Source organism: Microcebus murinus, chromosome 18 (assembly GCF_040939455.1).
Source record: "Microcebus murinus isolate Inina chromosome 18, M.murinus_Inina_mat1.0, whole genome shotgun sequence".
Taxonomy (NCBI): domain Eukaryota; kingdom Metazoa; phylum Chordata; class Mammalia; order Primates; family Cheirogaleidae; genus Microcebus; species Microcebus murinus.
The window spans coordinates 50,376,505-50,398,224 of NC_134121.1; the positions used below are offsets into that span (position 1 = coordinate 50,376,505).

General features: G+C 33.8%; 1 protein-coding gene across 4 annotated transcripts in view; it reads left to right on the plus strand.

The window, feature by feature from the left end:
- The window catches only part of HELZ (helicase with zinc finger), a 146,619-nt gene extending 125,483 nt beyond the window's left edge, over window positions 1-21,136 (plus strand). For all 4 annotated transcript variants that reach the window (XM_020281207.2, XM_012747422.3, XM_012747423.3 and 1 more), the window contains exons 32-33: window positions 9,893-10,145; window positions 13,243-21,136. In XM_020281207.2, coding sequence (XP_020136796.1) covers window positions 9,893-10,145; window positions 13,243-13,577 — 588 coding nt within the window. In that variant the 3' untranslated portion in view covers window positions 13,578-21,136. The remainder of the gene's footprint in view (window positions 1-9,892; window positions 10,146-13,242) is intronic.
- The last annotated feature ends 584 nt before the right edge of the window (window positions 21,137-21,720 follow it).

The window sequence follows — 21,720 nt, forward strand, 5'->3', positions numbered from 1 at the left end:
AAAGGCAGGCTTCATAGGGGCAGCTTTATCTTATTTGTAGGGTTTTAGAAATAATTTGTTCAAATTATTTCAATATTCATTAATTGGCTCATTCTGTATGTATAATAACTGTCATTAAAACAACTTAATTGCTATTTTTAGGCTCCTAAAGTAAGTTGTAAGCATAATAATTGACTGAATTGATATGAGTATATATGTATCATGAGGATCTAGAATTTTGAAACTGTACTTTTATGAAGATTTGACACACATCTGACATTATTTCAAATTACAACAGAGCAGTAATTTTCAGTTAAGTGATGTTTTATCTACTACCTATTTATGATAAAATTCACATAACATAAAATTTAGCATTTTAGCCATTTTAAAGTATGCAATTTAGTGGATTTTAATATATTCATCAGATTGTACAGCCATCACCACTAATTCCAGAATATTTCATCCACTCAAAATAAATCCCATAATCATTAAGAAGTTATTCCCCAGTACCGCCACTTTTAGTCCCCAGCAACCACTAATCTACTTTCTGTGTTTTTGGAGACGCTTCATAAAAATGGAATCATAAATTATGTGGACTTTTGTATCTGGCATTTGAAATGCATCCATGCTGTAGCATTTATCAATATTTCATTCCTTTTTTTGGTGGAATAATCTATTATATAAGATATGCCACAATTCGTTTATTTCTTCATCAGTTGGTGGACATTTCGGTTGTTTCCATTTGTCTGTTATGAATAATGTTGCTATGACCATTCTAGAACAAATTTATGTGTGAAAGTGTATTTTCAGTTTTCTTGGGTGTGTATCTTGGAGTGGAATTCCTGGGTCATATGGCGACTGTGTGTTTAACATTTTGAGGAACTGCCAAACTGTTTTCCTTAGTTCCCTGCACCATTTTATATTCCTGCCAGCAATGTATGAGGATTCCAGTTTCTCACACACTCGCTTTTTTTTTTTTTTTTTTTAATTATAGCCATCCTAGTGGCTGTGAAGTCATACCTCATTGTGGGTTAGATCTGTATTTCCCTAATTACTAATGATGCTGAGCATATTTTCATGTGCTTATTGGCCATTTGTATATCTTCTTTACAGTAATGTCTATTCACATGCTATAGCCATTTTTAAAAAATGGTTGTCCCTTTGTTACTGAGTTGTAAGATTTCTTTAAAATACATTTTGTATACTAGACTCTTACTCTCATATATGATTTGCAGTTATTTTTCTCACTCTGTGGGTTGTCTTTTCACCTTGATGGTGTCTTTTGATACACAAAAGTTTTAAATCTGGGTAAAGTACAAGTTACTTTTTCTTTGGTTTCTTGTACTTTTAGTGTCATAACTAAGTTACTGTTGCCTAATCCAAGGTCACAAAGATTAACTTCTACATTTCCTTCTAAGAGTTTTATAATTTTAGTTTTTACATTTGTTATTTTTTAAAAATCCATTTTGGGTTAATTTTTTATATTGTGTTGAGATGGGCATCAAATTTTGCATGTGGCTATCCAGTTTTCTCAGCACCATTTATTGAAAAGACTCTTCTTTCCCCATTGAACCATCTTGTCAGTGTTGTCAAAAATCAGTTGACCATAGATGTTGGGTTTATTTCTGGATTCTCAATTCTCTTCCATTGATCTATATGTTTATTTGTATGCCAGTATGGCACTATCTTGTATACTATAGCATTGTAGTTAAGTTTTGGAATTGAAAGTGTGAGTCTTTATACTTTGTTCTCTTACAGGATTGTTTTGGCTATTCTGGGTTCGTTGAATTTCCATATGAGTTTTAGGATCAGTTTGCCAATTTCTGCAAAAAAAAAAAAAAGCCAGCTGAGATTTTTAAAAAGAACTGCTTTAAATCTGTAGATCAATTTTGGGAGTATTGCCATCTTAGCAATATTAACTCTTCAGTACCTGAACATGGGACATCTTTCTGTTTACTTAGGTCTTTTAAAATTTCTTTTAACAGCATTTTGTAAGTTTCCAAGTATATGTTAAATTTATTCTTAAGTATTTTATTCTTTTTCATATTATCATACATGGAATTGCTTGTGAAATTTCATTTTTAGATTGTTCATTGCTGGTGTTTAGAAATATAATTGTGTATCTGTGACCTTGCTGACCTCTTTATTAGCTCTAATAGATTTTTTGTGGCTATCTTAGGATTTTTTTTATATAGAAGACAGTGACATCTACAAATAGCAATAGTTTCATTCTTCCTTTCTAATCTGGATGCTTTTTGTTTTTTGTTGTTTTTTTTCCTGGCCTAATTCTTAATTAAGTGTTCTCCTGGTTGCTACAAACTTTTTGTTTTCTAGGTTTCCAAAAAGTTGATTGTGGCAGCTTTTGCCAATTTTTTCATTGCTTTTATGGATGGGCTTTGGAGTTTCTTTCTTTGCCATTTTTGCTGATATCATACTCATGACGTTTTGATTTAACCTGCCAAATAAGTTCATAATATGTGGGAAAAACTGTGTTCTAAAATTTTTTATATTTTACTAAATAATACTTCATACTGAATAATCTACTTTAATCTTTGATCTTTTTAAGTAGTCCTTAATTTTGAAATTTAAGTTCATTATACCCTAGTGCTCTTAATATTTGATATTTCTGTTTAGCTGTGAGAGTGTGAATAAGTACCCTCAGTTGTCAGTGGGTCTTAGAGTGAAATTACTTTTGCAAAAACACTGATCACTTTTATTTTGATGCATGAGATTCAACAAATAATGACTAACTTGCAACACTGAAAAATTCTTTGATGAGGAGAATATTATTTGTAACACATTGCAGATTTTGACATTTTCAGTGTATTAGGATAACTTTTATACGTTCAAAATGATTTTGCATGAATCATCTCACAGAATGAATGGCTTATGTGCTTGCTGTTTATTTCCAGCCTTTTAAAATAATTTCTTTAACATTAACAACACAGGAAAATGTCTTATTTACCTCCCTACTGTGGATTCTTTTATTGTCAGAAACCTTGGTAGATTAATTTTATGGGACAGTATCTGATAATGTAATAGTTAACTTGAATGGAGATGGTTTTTCATATTATATTTCACTAGTTTTTTTTCTTTTTATAGTAGTTTTGATTTTCTTTTGACAAATGAAATATATGGTCAACATGGAAAATGTAGAAGTTAGAGAAATGATTTATAATTTCACTATACACAGATAGCTATTGTAACATTTAGCCTTTCCTAGCACTTAAAGATATGAATGTTATGATCAGTTAATGAAGGAGAATTACTTGTTGGGGAAACTTGAAACAAATTTTCCCCCAGTTGCTGTGCCTACTTCTATTGCCCCAATAAAACTTTATTTCCACTAAGTTGAGGTACCCTGAATGGATTCTATTATATAACAGTTTTTGCTACTTTCAATTTTTAGAGTATTCTCTTTTAGATAATTGAGGCTTAGTTCTATGGGGTTTCCTTCCTTACCTCAAATACAGTGAAAATTATGGCCCTACGCTTCTTGGATGAGGCTAGGGCACTGTGGTCTGGCAGTCGTGCCTGTATCCTTTCTCACTTCTCCTTCTTTACAGGTGTGGTGGGGTAAGGAGGACAACAAAAGGCAAAAGTGCCATCCCCTCCTGGGCCAGGCTACAGACCATTCCTGATTTGCAGTAGATTGATAAATTATTCCAATTTTATTTTAAATACTGATGTAAGTTTGGGGTTATGATTTAATTTTTTTCAAATATTTAGCCAGTCATCTTCATGCCTTTATTAATTTATTACATTCTCACAAAATATTATAGAAGTAGCTTTCTCATCAAATACTGAATTCTCTACAATAGGACTGTATCATACTTGCAATTCAACTAACTGCTGTTGGAGGGGTGGTAGTAGTGAAAGCTGAAATGCAGAGAGAAATCGTACGAGTTAATTCTTGGCTTCTGAGATTCCATGAGTTCAGTTTCTGGTCATTTTGACATGATTAAGGATTTTTCAAAGGTAATTTTTATCTGTATGGAATTTTTCATTTTGCAGATTTTTGACATTTTCAGTGTATTAAGATAACTTTATAATTTAACCTCTGAGTAAGATGCAGTTCTTCAGTATATACTGAGATCTGTTTCTGGACTTTGTATTTATTTCTTTTCATCTATCTATGTGTTTCTGTACCAGAATTATACTTTCAATTTTGGGGGTTTTGTAGTATTCTAATCCAACAGTGTAAAGTCTCCGTTACTACTTTTTTTTCCCTTCCAGTTTCTACATGGGGTGGGGGACGGTAGAGTGGGCAGGGAAGGAGGGTCATTCTATAGTTTTCCTACTTAAAGAAGTTTAAAATACTTTTATGACCTCTTTCCTCCTCCTCCCCCACCTCTACAAATCCTTCTTAGGTTTTTTCTGAATTATATTAAATGTATAGTTTAAATTGAGGAAAATTTTGTCTTTCCAAATACTTTAAACTTCTCATTTAGGAAATGGCACATCTTTAATGTTTTAATTAATTTATTTCCTTCCTCCCTCACTCCCTCCTCTACCTTACTCCTCCTCCCCTTCGTGTTTGTTTTTTGAACACTCCTCTTCACAATTCTGTGGCATCTCCATTTAAGTCTTCAGTATTACTCATACTCTTAGGGTGATTTTTTTCTTGTTTTCTTTTTCTGTTAAGAATGGGACCTTTTTTCCCATTATACATTTCAGTCATTTTATTTTGAGAGACAAATCCTCATTTCTCTTAAATGTGGGCATACTTTTACCAACTTAAAAAACTTTTATTTACAATAGAATCAGTGATGCTGATGCTGATGCTGGTACAAAGCAGAGCTTTTGCCATTTAGAATGTGCTTCACAATGGAATAGTTTGATTAAAAGTGTCATAAGTAATACATGGAAAATTCTTCTTGAAAGCATCTCTGTAAAAGTCTCAGAATTAGTTTATGAAGCTGCACATCTTTGTGATGCAGTGGTGCTATTATTGCAGTGGCTTTCTAATAAAAGTGGAATGCTTGTAAGTCACTCATTTTGATCAGCTTTCAGTAAATCAACATTTACTTGCTCTATCTTAGAGATGACACATATGCTTCTTTGGTATATCTGCTTTGAAATATTTCTTATTCTATGTGTTGGCTTTTGAACAAAGACACTTTTGAACCATCGATTCATTTTCATTCTTCAAACAACTCTAGTTTTGAAGTTAGGTGATGGTTTTGATTTCAATACGGTTGTCTAATCATCTCCACCTCCTCCCTTTAAGTTGTCTTTTACGGAGCAAAGTATTGTACAATGTAGCTTGAAGATAATAATCTTGGTGGATTATTGATATGTTCTGCCTATTCTCACTTTACAAGTGGATGATGCTAGTTTATGTCTTGCTTGTTTAATTAGGTAGAAATATTGCTGTCTTCTCTAACATATCTTCTCAGAGAGATTGTTAATGTATGGTATCTAATAAGCCATCTAATGCATATAACAGAGATAGTGATCAACAAATTAATAAATTAGACCTCTATTCATGCTTAAATTATCAAAGCTAATCATTTAAATGAGATGTTCTATTTTAATTAAAGTTTCTGGCACCATAGTTAATGAGACTTGGAATTTCCACTAGAGTATTTAGCTGTTCTTTGGTGATTAGCTTTGATAGCATAATTATAAAGAGAACCCTAATTAATTAAGTTGCTGACCTTTCCCTCAGTTATTTGTTTATACACATACATGTGAAATGGCTTGCTAACCTCATACATTAGAGATATATCTTATAAGTCAGTGGTAAGCAAATTAGGAATTCTTACCTAAACTGACAACTATCTTTAACAGTAGAAATTTATACAAAAATTTAATAATTTAGTTTTTTTCCTTCTTATTTAGATTTCATATATTGAATGGCTTTTGAAATGTTAGCATTACATTTTGGTATTTAGAAAGAAATATTAGCAGTAGAATTTGAAAATAATGATATGTTTAGTACCATAATGATTTTACAGTTCAACATGAAGAGTATTTATAAACAGACAAACATGTATGGAATTGATACTGAACCCAGAATCTCTCTAAGATTCTCTGACAGTCTGATAGAGTAGAATGAGTATTTAAGCAATAATAATGAAATTATTTAAGACTCTAAAATTAAGCCTAAGTGTCAGTCCTGGATTGGATAAGATTGCCATCTAAAAGTAAAGGAGCCATTAGGCCAGAGATGTATGTAGGAATAGTCTCTTCATGAAAAACTGAGGACAGGGCAAAAGCAACAGGAAACAAAAAAAGATCAAGAAATAAGAAAAGAAGAGAAGTATAGTTTATATGAATTTATTTAAACAAGTTTATTGGTGCCATTTTTTCAATAGCAGCTGCTCATTGATACCAAAACTAGAAAAAGTACAAAAAAGAGAAAACCACAGACTAATTTCAATGAACATCAATGTAAATATCCTCAAGAAAACATTAGCCAATGAATTGAGCAACATATGTAAAGAATAATATACCATGACCGTGTGGGCCTTATCCATAGAATGCAAGGCTGGTGTGGTATTTGAAAATAAATCGATGTAATCCACCATACTAACAGTCTAAAGAGAAAAATCACACCATCATATCAGTAGATATAGGGAAAAAAAAGCCCCAACACATTTGACAAAATGCAACATCTACTCATGATGAAAGCTTTTGGTGAAACAGAAATAGAAGGGAACTTCTTCAACCTGTTAAAGGGCATCTATACAAATTCTGCAGCTACCATCACACTTCATGGTGAGAAATTGAATGCTTTTAAGATTAGGAACAAGGTGAAGTGTTCACTTTCAACACTCCCATTCAGCATCGTGCTGGAGTTGTTAGCCAGTGCAATAAGGCAAGGAAATAAAAGGCATAGGGATTAGGAAGGAAGAAATAAAACTGTTCTCATTCACAGATGACATGATTGTCAATATAGGAAAAAAACAAGGAATCTCCCAAAAAACAAACAACAAAAATCCTATAACTAATGTGAATTTAACAAGGTCACAGGACATAAGGTCAACACAGAAAAATCAATCACATTTCTATATACTAGCAATGTACAATTGGAAACCAAAATGTGAAAGCCAATACCATTTATATAATAATACCACAAAGAAAAATGAAATACTTAGGGGTAAATCTAATAAAACCTGTGTATAGGATCTGTATGCTGGAAACTACAAAATTGCTAAAATGCAATTTATTTGATATATAAACCATTTTATTCATTTGCTATCAGGGTTTCAAATTATATTTGAGGACAGGTTCAAAAGTAGCAAATCATTTTTTCATACATTTATCTTCATCTATGTTGTATGAAATAGAGGTACAGTAGACCTTTGTTTATATATGTTGTCTTCAATACATTCTATCTAATTCTAAAAACATTAAAACAATTTCAAGTTTTGGTTCTTTTTTTCTAACATAAAGGATGGATCATAGTCATAATGTGATTCATCTCTGTCAATAGTTGCTTAGAAACTGTTGTAGACATGTTACACAGTACTTCCCCAAATCATGCTGTGCATGTCAGCTGAGTGATTTTTCTTATTTCAGTTTGAAACATATAAACGATACACATTTTCTATAAAGTTCGATTGAATATTGTCTCCTCTTATATCAGCTTTCCATTTCTTTCCGATTTTTAGTTTTGCTCATTTAAGCTTTCTGGTTGATATATCTTTTCATCGCAAAAAGGTATTTATTTATGCTACTGGTTTATGTGTGTTCATTATTTAAAGAAAACCATTTTATAAAGTTATGCCTGAAATTCATATGAGTTTATTTAGTGTTCTGCATCACCAGGAGACTTGATTATTATAACCTACTCTTTCCAAGGCCATAACTGATATTAGTTTTGTTTGTACCTTAGTGTTCACATATACAGACTTTAGAATGTGATCCCCTGCAGATTGTGACTGGGATAAACACTCAGGGACTGGTAGTAAAAAAAGACACATCATTTCAATTTTAAGAACTAATTGTCTTCATTACAAACCCTGATAAAAAAAAGACACACTGCACAAGCCAGTGTGATCCAGGGGTTGTCCAGAAATAGAGAACATAAAGCAGTTTAGAAAGGTTGGTTATTCTACTTAATGTCTTAATTTAATGACGTAGGCAAAGAAATTTCAAATGTTTCAAAAGCTGACTAAATTCCTAGTTGATAGTAAATTAATTAACATAGTTAATATTTTAGAAAACTGGAACCAAATTCAGAATGAATTGACCATCTAAAACAATTGCCTTTAAAGCAGAGTAAAATTAAAGATGAATTTAGATATTATATTTAGAGACAAAGGAACTATAAAAATGTATGAGAAAAGAAATTAACTAGATGGGAGTAATCACTTCTTGCCTTCCTCATCCAGTAGCTAAGACTTTGGAAATGCATAAACAGCCTGGATAGTCATAGCCGATAGTGAGAGAATTGCCCTCCTCCTACCCTTCCCTGCCTCTTGGCACAAGGGCAGCCAGTCCAGATCCATTCCCTTCCCTGGTTTACATCCTAGTGGTTTCATCTGTTTTGACCATATATTCTCAATGTTTATTCCCACAGTTTCCCCCATTTAATTGATCTGATAATGTCCACTTTTATTTTAGATAATATTTCAAAGAAAACATCTTATTACTTATGCTAGTTCATCTCTCCCTTTTCTTTTCAATCCAGACTCCAGTTCCTGATTTCCAATTATTACTAATAACAATGATAAAAGAAAGATTTCCAAGAATCATAACTGACCACAAACTGGATAGCAAATTTATTATTACTGGGGGAAACCAGAAAAGGTCAAAAAAAAAAAGCCAACCCTATTCCATTCTGTCATTTGAGACTGAAAATGGAATCTTATCTTTATATGTTACATTAAAACAATGATGTAACAATGAACCCTTCCTATGTGCCAGGAACTGATCTAAATGCTATGCATACTCATTTAATTCTCCCAACAATCCAAGAGGTGGGTACTATGGGTAATTCATTTTACAGATGAAGTTCCTGAGAGGTTAAGTCAAGGTATCCAAGGTGACATTGCTGGTAAAAGGCAGAGCCTGAAGTCCAAGCTAGATAGTCTAGCTCTAGATGGAGGCTGGATACCTAACCACTACTCTACACTGCCTTGCAATTAGAACTGATACTTAATATTCATGACAAGAATCTGACAGGGACAAGTTGAAGAGGCACTGAGGTAACAACTGAAAAATCTTGAAATGGCTGCCAAATCTTGTCAGGAGGGTTAAAGGAATTTGGATTGTGCAAATTTAGGGATTTCAGGGAGAAGAAAATATAAGGAGTAAGTTAATTGGGTTTTAAACATATAAAAGATTTTTGGAAGAAATTAATGAGTATTCTGTGTTAATTGAAGATTGACCAAAAGAAATGCAGTGAAGTCCAGTCAGGACTACTTTTGTTGTACAAGAGAAGTCATATCTTGCTGTCAGGTCCACGGAGAAATAACCTCAGAGGTTATGAAGGATAGGGCCCAAGAGATAAGTCTAGAATGGATGACTCTGTTCAAGATCACTGCAATTCTGTTGACTTGTGAATATACTTTGCCCATGTAACTTTGAGCAGATCTGTTCCTTCATACTTATTCTCAATCTACTGTTACCTAGAACGCCAATGGAATTTTAGAACTGAAGACAACTAATTCAACTCCCATAGTTTACTGACAAAAAAACAGAACCAGAAATCAGACGTGTGTTTATAGGACTATGTAGTAAGGGTCAGAACTGAGTTTTGAACCCAGATCTCCTGATACCGTGTCCAGAGCCCCCCCCTTTTTTTTTTATGGCAGTGGAATAAGGGAAGGAGGGCTTCACAGTCACAGAAGAGAATATGCTTGCGAATGTCTACAGAATATAATGATCACTAGGGAGCTAAAAGGGAGAAGGCTGTGACGAGGATGCACCAATTTATGAAATGTCCTTTTTCTTTGTGTAGTATGAGCCCAGAGGACCTGGTCGGCCCTTGTACCAAAGAAGAATCTCATCTAGCTCAGTTCAGCCTTGTTCTGAAGAAGTAAGTGCTCCTCAGGAGAGCCTGGCCCAGTGTAAGGAGCTTCAGGACCATAATAGCCAATCTTCTTTCAACTTCTCATCCCCGGAGTCCTGGGTAAACACCACCTCATCTACTCCCTACCAGAACATTCCGTGCAATGGATCCAGCAGGACAGCTCAACCCAGAGAATTGATAGGTAAGACAGAGTTGGTTGCCCAAACTCTGTAACTTTAACTCCTCAGTTCCTGGATCTTTATGGAATTTTTCTTCTACCACTGCCCCATTTGCATTTTTGTCTTTGAACAATAGTTAATGCTCATAGTTTATAAGTGTGTCTCAGGCACACTTATTAAGTCAGGACTATATTGATTTCATATTTATGGTCTGGAAGGTTAATAGATATGTCTGTACTGGGAAATTGATCATTTTGACCTGTGAGTGAATGAAAGAAGAAATGGAACTTAAAATGTATTTCTAAATAGAAATACCTTTGCTTGGGAAAAGTTTGTTTTCTGTTTTTTGGTTTTTTTCTTCAGGGAGTTGGTTAGGTCAGTATTATTTTTCAAGGATTTGTTATCAATAATGCACTGACAATTTGCTATTAAATGGAGTATAGCTATGAGAGAGATCAGCAGAGTTTAACATTTTGGCATTTAGAAATCCTTTGTTTATTCCTTATATTGTAATTAACTGAGAACTCCATGGCTAAAGAACTCAAAAGGCATAGAAAGGGATAGGAATGAACAAGGTACTCTAAACTTGTACTATGTGTTGGAAAGTCTAAATCCTTGAACAGGAATGCACTTTTCTCTTTCCTTTATTCTCTCTCTCTTTTATATTGGATGTGAAGAAATTAATTATACTATTTGAGTTCTCTAATACCTTCTCTTTGTAGGCTAGACATTGATCTCTGTGAACAAGTCTGAGATGTTTGTGTGGTGAATTTCTGCCTGGCAGCATCAACCTTTGTATTTAAAATTAGTTTTGTACATCTTTAGAATATGAATCTATTGTTTATATAACTGGCCCATTTTTGAGTATGGGCCATACAAGCATATTTTTAGAACAATAGACATAGTAGGGCACAAAAACATTTACAAGATTTTGCTTTTGTTTCCTGGTAAGAGACATTGTCATTTTAACCTTTAAACATTCTTTAGTACCTGCTGTATGTAAGCTACTTTATTTTTCTTGGAGCTGCTTTGTCATTTTTAAGATCTGACATAAATACACTCAAGTTAGCATATTGAACTTCCTGAGAAACATCTAAGTTATAAATCAGTGATGATAATTTGTTACTTTTTTGGTTGTTTTGTTTATTATAATTTCTTTTTAAGATAACATCATTTCTCCTCTTCTTTTCTATTAACCTAAGTTTTAGGATAGCTTTTGGCCAAAATCAATAATCTGACCTGAGCTGATAAAGTAGAAAATTCTTGAACAAATGCCCAAAGCTCAGGTCATTTGTGCTATCTTTTCTACAAATATAAAATGATTATTTTCTTCATTGCTTGGACAAATTGTAATATTTTTTAGTTGAAAGTAACAGTAAATTCAAAATCACTAATGTCCTGAAGCACAACTTCTTAGTATTTTTTTAGAGAAATGTAGGGGTGCATCAGAGCACCAATGTCACATTAAGAGACTTCTTATTGAAGTTTGAGATTTATATTTTCAGCTTGAAGAAAACTTTTTATATTAATTATATTGGTTTAAAAGAGATCATTGTGTTTGATATGGATGTGCTTTCTCTACAATTAAATTATAAGCTTGAAAGCAGAGACCATATCTTTGACCTTTTTGAACTTTGAGTTTACCATTTTCGCTGAATATGAATTTGGAAAATTCTGCTGAGTGAGGAGATAATGAAACTAGGTTCTGTGCAATCAAGGGGGTGATCCAGTTGCACTGAGATTAGATAGAGATGTGTATTATATAAAATAGTATTATTCGTAAGATTAGTAAAATTCATGGCTTTATTTATTTATTTTCAGGACACAGCTAATTGGACTGAATAAAATTCCTGGCTTTAGAGAATGGTTTCTCTTATTGAGAATATTTATGATAAATCAAATTAATAGAGATCTTACATTCGTGGTTAGATAAGAATGTGAGCATTAGGTTAAACTACCTCTAAAATATTGTTTTCTAAGTATTATTTAACTGAAAACATTTTAAACTCTGTTATGAAAATGAGAACACAGTTAAGTAAATCTTAATAAATAAAAATAGTAAGTTCTTGAACAACCAAAACCATGTTTATTTTATAAATTATTTTAGACAGTATAGGCCACTTTTATATTGAAATATTTGTTAAACTGATGTTCTTAAAAGCAATCGTTTTATTCACAAAATCAGTGACATTTACAGGGAAAAGTTATGTGTTCTAGAAAGATGTTAAATGCTTTAAAATAATTTTGAACAATTTTATGAATTTTTAAAGTTCTAAAATAGTACTATAAAATTAGCACATTGAATAAATGAACTAAAAGGCTAAAAAATGAAATATTTTTACCTTAACCTCTGAATTCTAGTTTTATATTAAGCAACTGTGTTGCTGATGTTAAAATGCTTTTAAGACTTTGTCATATTGGATATGACATAGCTTCCATTAAGCATCACAGTGTGTTTTAGAGGCAATGAATCATTGTAGTTTGGGTTTCAAAAAGAAATATTAGCAGGACTTCTTATGGTTTCTGTTTTTTACATATTTTAAACTCAAGGATAGAACAACTTCACTAAATATCTGAAGATCCAAAGAGGGAAATACTGTGTCTCAGTTCCCTTTATTTGGTGATTATCTTAAGCTATAGCCGATTGCAAGAATCAGCAACCAACCCAAACTTGCTCGAGTAAAAAGACTTTCACTGGAAATAAGGTACAGGAAGGCCAGTTGGATTCATGAGGGGAACTGTGTAGTTTTCTGGTACTATATATGATCTGTGTAAGGTACATAGCACAAAGTGCCTGGCACCGTAAGCAATACGCAGCTGCTAGGTGTGATGATCATATAATAACATCTCTCTCCAGGGCCCTGTGCCTTCTTCTGTGTACCTGCTCCTTTCTTCTGCTTTTCTTTATCGATTAGTCTTCTGATAGTTCTGTCCATGTGTTTGTAAGTGGCTTTGAGTTCCCACAGTACCTTGACTCTACCTAATCTAGCTAAAGGTCTCAATTTTTCTGTTTCTCTCTGACTTCCTAGAGATGAGAGTCAGTTATGACACTGAATGAATGAGATGCATGAACATTGCTGGGCTCGCCCTAAAATCAGTGTTGCACTTCTCTGTTTCTAGCTCCACCCAAGACTGTCAAACCCCCTGAGGATCAGCTGAAGTCGGAAAACCTCGAGGTGTCCAGTTCCTTCAACTACAGTGTGCTGCAGCATCTCGGCCAGTTCCCACCCCTTATGCCCAACAAGCAGATCGCGGAGTCGGCCAACAGCAGTAGCCCCCAGAGCTCTGGTGGGGGCAAGCCTGCCATGTCCTATGCCAGTGCTCTGAGGGCCCCTCCCAAGCCCAGGCCCCCTCCTGAGCAGGCCAAGAAGAGTAGCGACCCTCTGTCTCTGTTCCAGGAACTTAGCCTAGGGAGCTCATCGGGCAGCAATGGCTTTTACTCCTATTTTAAATAATCACTTTTTTTTTCTTCAAGGGAGAATGTTTTCATTTCTGTTTGTATCAGTAGAATTAAGGTAGTTGGACTTCATCTATAGATGCACAGTTCCCTTTGTTTTAATATTAAATATGTTCTCACTTAATTGCTTTGCTGCTAGACTTGCAACTAATTTTTTAAAAGTATATTCCATTATTTTGCATTTTTGATGTGAGTCAGAATTTTGACAGCTTTTATGTAGAATAAAAAATATTTTTAAATTTGTGTATTGTTACATATGTTTGCATCAAGCTAGCAGCTAAGAGGTTAATTGTGCAACTATAAAAAAAGAAAAAAATTGTCTAAAATGTATTTAAAAAGAACAAAAATTGTAAGTAGCATTTACATTTATTCAATAATATTACCATATGCTGGGTTTCTGTACCAGAAATGGCCAGTTGATGTACAAATGTATGTTATTTTTGCTTAAATTCATTTAAAATTTTTTAAAATAAAGGGGCAGCATCTTCTAAATACTTTAAGTTTTATCAGCTTTTTTTTTTGGTGACATGATGCTGCATTCTAAAACTTTTATAGTTTTAGACAATGTATGATGTGCTGTTGTAATCTCCATCCACCGTAGGATAGAGTTAAAGGCATTCTTTGCGGTTGTATTTTGTATGCCACTGTTTTTTGAAATGTGAAAAAGCATTGGCATACTTAGTTATTTTTTGGACAAGCTACACTTCAAGCTTGGTTTTAATGTTAATTTGATAGTGTTTTTTTTTTAACAAATCATGAAGCTGAAAAATTTTTAGGATTGTTGGTGCTTAGTAGACTTGATAACTATTTTAAAAATGCGTGAATTTAGTAAAATCCTTTTTTCTCACTATGCATGTGTAAATGTTTGTAACCTGGCTTTCCCCTTCTCCAGTGGTATAAAGAATTGTGCCGCTTTAAGGTTTGGGTTTTTTTTTTTCCTTCCAGTAAAAATTTTGGTACCTTATTTGATGTTTACATTAAAATGTGACATTATACATGGCAATTCAATTATTTTGCTAGCTGTTTTGTTTGAGGAACATCATTAAAGAAGAAATATGTTTGTCAGAAATGTATCAAAATTCATCAAAATCTGGGGCAGAAAACTACCCTTGTTTTTCATGTCTTTTGATTCTTCTAAAATACCCCTATTGAACTTGTACAAAAATATAAAATTTAAATAGCAATTTTAAATATTCTATAGTTTAAAAATTGTTTTGAATGAACTTTGGTAAAATCCAAAGAAAAATGTTTACCCTCTTAAAACTTGTGGTCTTGTCACACATTCATAGTAATGCATGTCCTTATCATTTTCCTGATCTAGTAGTACTACTTTTATGTTTCAGAGATACCTTGAAACTACAATATAAACTTTTTTTTTTTTTTTAAATAAGATGAGACTGGGGAACATTTCAAATGAACCCAACCTTCATGATGATCCATTCAAAAATAGTTTTTTGGAAGACTACTTTTGATAGGCCACCCTATATATTCAAAGTATGTTTTAAAAGCTGGGTTGAAAGTGGGAAGAGTAAGGAAAAATTACTTACATCTCTTATATGATTGGAGTTTATATTGGCCAGTTCCAACCCCCCTATAATCCTCAGACAATTTGGGATAAAAAGAGTGCCTTTGGTTAATGGTTAGCAAGCTACAGGACAAATGAAGTGTGCCTCTCTTACTCAGTTCTACCTTTCTGCTCAGAGTGAGTGCAGTTCATTTGCATGTAGCTTCGTATTGCAGCCTGTGGGTCTTGTGTAAGGTGGCAGGTGTAGACCTGTAGACTGCAGACGTGTTAATGGTTAGTATAAATCACAGTTGGAAAACTGAGCCAGCAAGTTACGGCACCACGCTTTCTCTGTGTGATGTCAGATCGCCACATTTAGCCATGTCAAATTTTGCTCAAGCTACTTTAGTTGGAAGAAAAGAAGAAAAAGTTTTGCCATATAGCTGTGTATTTCGAACTCTATGACAAAACTCAAGACATTGCCCAAATGAAGATTAGGTCTCCTTGATGCGAGAATCTCTGAAAAATACTTTCCTCATCAGTGACAATCCCTGTGTTCCCCCGACCCCCAAGGAAGTAGGACTACAACACAAACTAGATAAATGTTCAAAAGCATCTCAATAATATGAAGATAGAATTGTAAAGTCAGGCCTTTCATTTAACCCCTTGTCATGTGGTTAGGGCCTAATTTTCTGTTTTCCATACTTGAATCTTTTAAAAATATCAATTTTAAAATTATTTATATTTATGTTTAGTTAAGAGTCCTGTGCACAACCCCCCACCTTATATAAATATATTGATTATGGATGCTTTGGATAAGGAAGCTATTAAGTTGTCATGACATCCTCATTCTAAGCAGTTATTTCTAAAAAACTAAAAACAATAGCTCCTTATTAGTGCCCTGCTCTGCTGTAAGTGTCTGAGTGTTCCTCATTTCCTTATTGTTCTACAGCAAGGCGAGGATTCGAGTGTCGTTTCCATGTGATACTCTTTTTAAAAAGAGTCCAGGTTGAATGCTTATTTTGACCTCTCACTAGCTTACTCTGTCTCAGCATTACTGAATGCCATCTTTCCAACTGTGCTTTGAGGAATCTGTTATTTATGCATGGTGTCTTGGGACGGTTTTAAGCAAGTTTTCTTTAAGAATTATTGCACGTTTCCCTTGAAATGAGGCAAGGCTTATCAGTACAGTTGGTGTTCTTTGGGTATTATTTGAGTAGTGTTAGCAAGTACTCATAAAATCAGGTTATAAAACATAACTTATATACTAGGTTCAAGCTTAGAGCCCAGATGGAACCCTTTTATATATATATATGATTTTTTTTTCTGGAAAACTTGACAACTCTTAGATAATACCAAGTATTACCAGCTTCCTTTTCTTCAGATTTCTTCTAAGTGAGGTTAATTGTTCATATGATGTCTTTTTTACTTCTTTGTTCTTTGTATGTCTCTGAAGTTTCCTTTTATTTTGCCACAACTATTTTTTATTCGTTTCACTTTTTAATTTCAGTGCTACTTGAGAGGGTTTTTTTTTTTTAACCTTACAAAAGTTCTTTTGGGTGGTAGTTTATAAAATAGAGTATTCATGCTAAAGTTTTTTTTCCTGCTCTAAAAATGAATTTTTGTTAAGATTTGAAGAGCCTCATTCCATGTAGCATGGATATTTTCTGGAGTGTTTTTAAAAGGGGTTTTGGTTGTCATTTTGGCATATGCTTTTTCAAATAGTTATAGCAGAGCTTTGCTTTTGATTAGTCAGTAGTTAATCATTGATCATTTGAACTAACATGACCTTAATTTTCCTTTCCTTACACAGATATGCTTTCTATCCAGCTCATTATGTATATGAGAAATAACAAACTGCTGTGTGTGTGTGTGTGTGTGTGTGTGTGTGTGTGTGTGTGTGTGTTTCATCAGAGATTCTAGAATAAGTTCAGCTTTGGTGTAAACATAAACTGGTCTTTTCATTTCAAAGAATTGCAGAACAAGTCAAATAAGCAGAATTCCCATTGAATAAGCATTATCTAATTAAACATAGCAATCTCCAAGACCTATTTATGAAAATAATTTCCTTGTTTATGGAAGCATTGAAGTTGCTGAGTAAACTAACTGAATTTCCTAACTTGGAGATAATTAATATACAGTAATATGTTGCTCTAGTGTAGTTGATTTTATTTGTTTAATATTTTTATCTCAAGAGCAAAGCTGTAAACATAAAACAAAGTGCCTCTAGCACCTTGGTTAGAGAGATGCACCTTGGCTAAGAGTCAGGGTGTGAAGAACAATTTCAAGATAAATTTTAGTATTTTTACTATTGTTATTAAGAAAATTAGCTTTACTGAAATAGTCATTTGAAAAGAGACAACCCATATAGCATTGTCTTACATTGGAGTTATTTTAAAAAAAGGGAATCCCAGAAAAAGTCTATAAAAATACAAGGTTAAAACTTTAAATATACTGAAAGATACAAATTACTGCTTTAAAATGTTATTTAGGTTAGCCGTCCTTTTTTTTTTTTTTTTCCCTTCTAGCTCCTTAAGGGTAGTGAATTTGACTTTTTTTATTTACCACACATTATTTCTTGGTAACCATCCCCATAACATATGAAAACCCTTCATTTCTAACACCACACTGTGTCTTCCTGAATCTCAAGGTAAATGTCTTGATGGATCTGATTTGTCTCTCTCCTCTTTGCCATGTGATCTACGTTCAAACTTTCTAGAAATTAGAAAGAATGGGTAATGATCTATGATTTCTGGTTCAAAATATCACTTAGTGGTGTCCATCACATGTAAAGATCTCTGGAAAGAGTGAGTGGCATGTCCGGCTGCAAAGTGCTTGTTATGAGAGGCTCCTTGTGTGTCCCGTCCCGCCTGCTGGAGGATGGGCATTTATTTGCTGAGACTTTACTGTGAAGCTGCTAAATTCACACTTGCTACTTTCATACCTGTTTAATTAGTGATTTCAAGACCGTTGTTACAAGGAGTGAGTCTGACTAATGTTTAATGTTCTTATAAAACACATCAGAAAAGGGCATTATATTATTACTTTAAAGTAGAATATGAAATTAAACAGATTAAAAACAATTTTAACATGAAATTTAAGATTTTTGAACTTATTGAAAATATCTCCTTTGGAGTGAAAACTTAAGGAAACAGTCACCAGAGTTTCTGAATTTTTTTTTGAAGGGTGGTACCTAATAGAAGAATCTAGACTGAGAGATGTGAACTGTGGTTAAATTGCAAACCCAGTTATACAGTGGTAGTCTAAAGCTTCTAAAACTGGAGTGTGAAGAGAACCCAGAGACGTTCATATAGTTTCAGTAATCAGAGTATTACACCAGACTTTATTTGCAATTTGTTCAACAGAGAGATTTTATTTTGATACAAATATTAAGCGTAAAGCATAGTAAGTTTTATATAATTCTATGAGTTCATTAAACAATATTATGAAATTTTCATTATGTTCTTGGGGAGTCTTAGCTATTTCTACCTCATATATGAGGTCTCTTCTATATTTTATTTTGCATACTAGCATGTGATTGCCTGCCTTAGAACTATGTATAGGAGGGGAAATCAATATTACCTTTTAAGAAATTTTTGATTTTATGAAGTAATTGTTTTTTCATTAACACTTTTTTTAATATTTGAGAAGTAAGGGCAAATTACATAGGTTTCAACACAGTAGAAGTCATACTAGTATCTATTTACAAATAGGTGTCCTGTTTTAAGATTTTAGAATTGTAAACAGGATAAAGCAATGGTTCTCAAACCTTAGCCAGCATCAGAATTACCTCAAGGTCTTGTTAAAGTACAGATTGCTGGACCCCATCCCCAGAGTTTCGGATTCTAAGCTGGAGCCCGATAATTTGCATTTCCAAGAAGTTCCCAGGTGATGCTGATGTTGCTGGTCCAGGAACCACACTTTGAGAATCACTGATCTGGTTCTCAGAGTCTGAAGGTCTCCGAGACTTTCAAAGTCTGAAGGTCTTTTCAACCATGCATTTATTTACTCAGTGTGAAAAACTGAGCTCTTGAGACATTTTTATAATTCTGGTGCCATGAGTGGAACATTCATGGAAAAAGGTCTCTATGGAGTGACAAGCCCTTTGGATTGGCTGCCACCCCTCCTTCCTCACCCCTGCCAGGGTCTGTGCTGCTCTTCCACAGTGGGTGAAGGAGCTCTTTCATTTCTAGGGTGAGTTTGGTTTTGTGTACACTGCTGCCTCGGCTTTGGCCTGGAAGCTGTGCATTAGTTTGGTGTGTTTAGAGTCAATCTTGACGATCCATACACATGGAAACAAGAATCGTGGAAAGAAGCCATCAGAATGTCACGAGAATGCACTTTGCATTTATCGAGGCACTAAAGTACAGGAGTCCCTGTCCTAAGATGGCAGTGACATGGAACATCGAAAATGATAGATAATCCCCAAATAATGTATTCTTTAGTTTTTATGGGTTTTTTTTTGGGGGGGGGGAAGCTGAGGGCAGAGGATTTGCTTTTCAAATTATGTGTTTCTCAGGTTAACAAAGTTATTTTAGCTTCTCTGCCATGCCGGCAGGTATTAGGGAGAGCCTGAAGTGTATATGGCAGAAAATAAGTAATTGTCACTGATTACTTTGCTACCTTTAAAAAAAAATCTATATATGTTTGCAAAACAGTCTAGGGGGATCTACCATCTACACAGCATGAGTTATTCATAAATCATAGGTGCACATATATGAGCAAGTTATTTTTGAGAAAGAAACTGCCTATAATATAATAAACCTAACATGTCTTTGGATATTTTTAAATTTGTGTGGTGGTGGTGGTTTAATATTCACCCTGGACTGCACCTGGGGGGGTGTTGGGCTCTCCTTCTGGTTTTTGGGCTCTGCTTTTGGTTTTTAGTTTGGTTTTGAATTTACTGAGATACTAGAAAAAAAATCTATTTTTAAGGTAATAGAATATAGAATGACTTAGGCATAGAAGTACACATGATGACCATCACAGAGTGCACAGCTTTGGAATTCTTAAAACAGTACTTCCTATTTAAAAGGCTGGCTGACATTTGGTGAGGATTGTTTATAAGTTCAGCACAGGTTCCTTTATGCAGTCCCGACTTATTGGGAGCTTTGGTTTATTTACACTTTGCTTTGCACGATACCTTGTATGTGAAGACCTCTTTATATCTTTCAGTAGGTCAGAGGGCTCTTGTGTCCGAGTTAAAGTCCTTATGTGTCAGTTACACCTGAGAATTTTTCTCAGCCTCCCCCCATACAGAGGAAAGGACCTGGATTTTCATATATCCAGACCATGCCTGCTTCCTATAAATCCATGTATATGACATTGTACTGTATCTGATTCTGTGCCAGTCATCTGACCTGACTCTTAAAAACCCATGAAGGTACTGGTTATACGTAGTAGTTGTATCCTAGGTAAATACAGTGATTAAAATACGTCTCCTCTAAATTATAAAGGTAATGGGTTTTGCATTTTATTAAAGGGTCCTGTTATTAGTGACACAGGATTTTTTTTTAATGCTTCATAAATACAGTTCTTATCTAAACTTGTTCAGCTAACTTCATAGGATCAGTTACTTAGCAAATTCATACTGGCTCTTATTTTGGAAAGTCTTCCTAAGGGAGGCTATATATATAAAACTGAGGTGGTCAGTTTTCATCTCTTCAAAGTACCAGTTGTACAGCCATCTACTTATGGCAAAATTATAACAAAATTATTTTTTTCTTTTCAGTAAATGATACCTCATCTAAGAGGCTCTAATACCTAAAGAGTTTATCCTTAAAAGTAAAAATGACTTTGTACCATAAAATAACCCCAAAGCACTCTCTAGGGTTTTTATTTTCTTCCTTCTTTGTCTTTTCTTTTCTAAGTTTTGGAATTACTTTGGCTCCTTTGGTTCCATAGAACACGTTTTCAACTTTGGGGGTCTACAGTTCCTACAGTGTGATCATTGTCTCAGTGAAGTTCTTTTGTTTTAAAAGATTAATGGTAACACAAAATGTATTTTACTGCTACAACTAAAATGTATTTATAATAAAATGCCTTTTTAATAATTTGGAGATTTGTTTTTTATGTGTTAACTGTAATTCTCTGCTTTCACTTTTAAGATCAAAGGTCTCTCAGAAGTTAAGCACAGCACTTTAGTTTTATTCATAATATTAAATGGTAAAACTAATGTGACTGAGAACTCAATTTTAAAGTTGTAACTCTGTAGTTTGCAGAAAAATTTGTGAATTTACTTAAATCCCCAAATTTCAGCATAGTAGCATAATCCTTAAGGGCTTAAAATGTTACCTGAAAGTTTAAAAGATCACCAGTGGTCAGTGAGAAAAAGAGCCTGTTTCCAATTGGCATTCAACATGGATCTTACGAATTTAAAAAAATTGTCATGAATTACTCTAAACAAGTCACTTCGTTGTTAATACTGGTCTTGCGCAGCCCAGAATTTGAGAACTCATAAACCTGGCTTTTATCAATATATTTCGTAGGTATAATCATGCACTTTGCATATGACAGAAATTAATTCAACTATCCAAAAAAAAAAAAAAAAACCCAAAACTGGCTGTGTAGAAAATTGCCCTGAGTCAGGGTCTTGTTTTTGTTAGGGAAATAATTCTTTGCATCTGCCATGATGTGA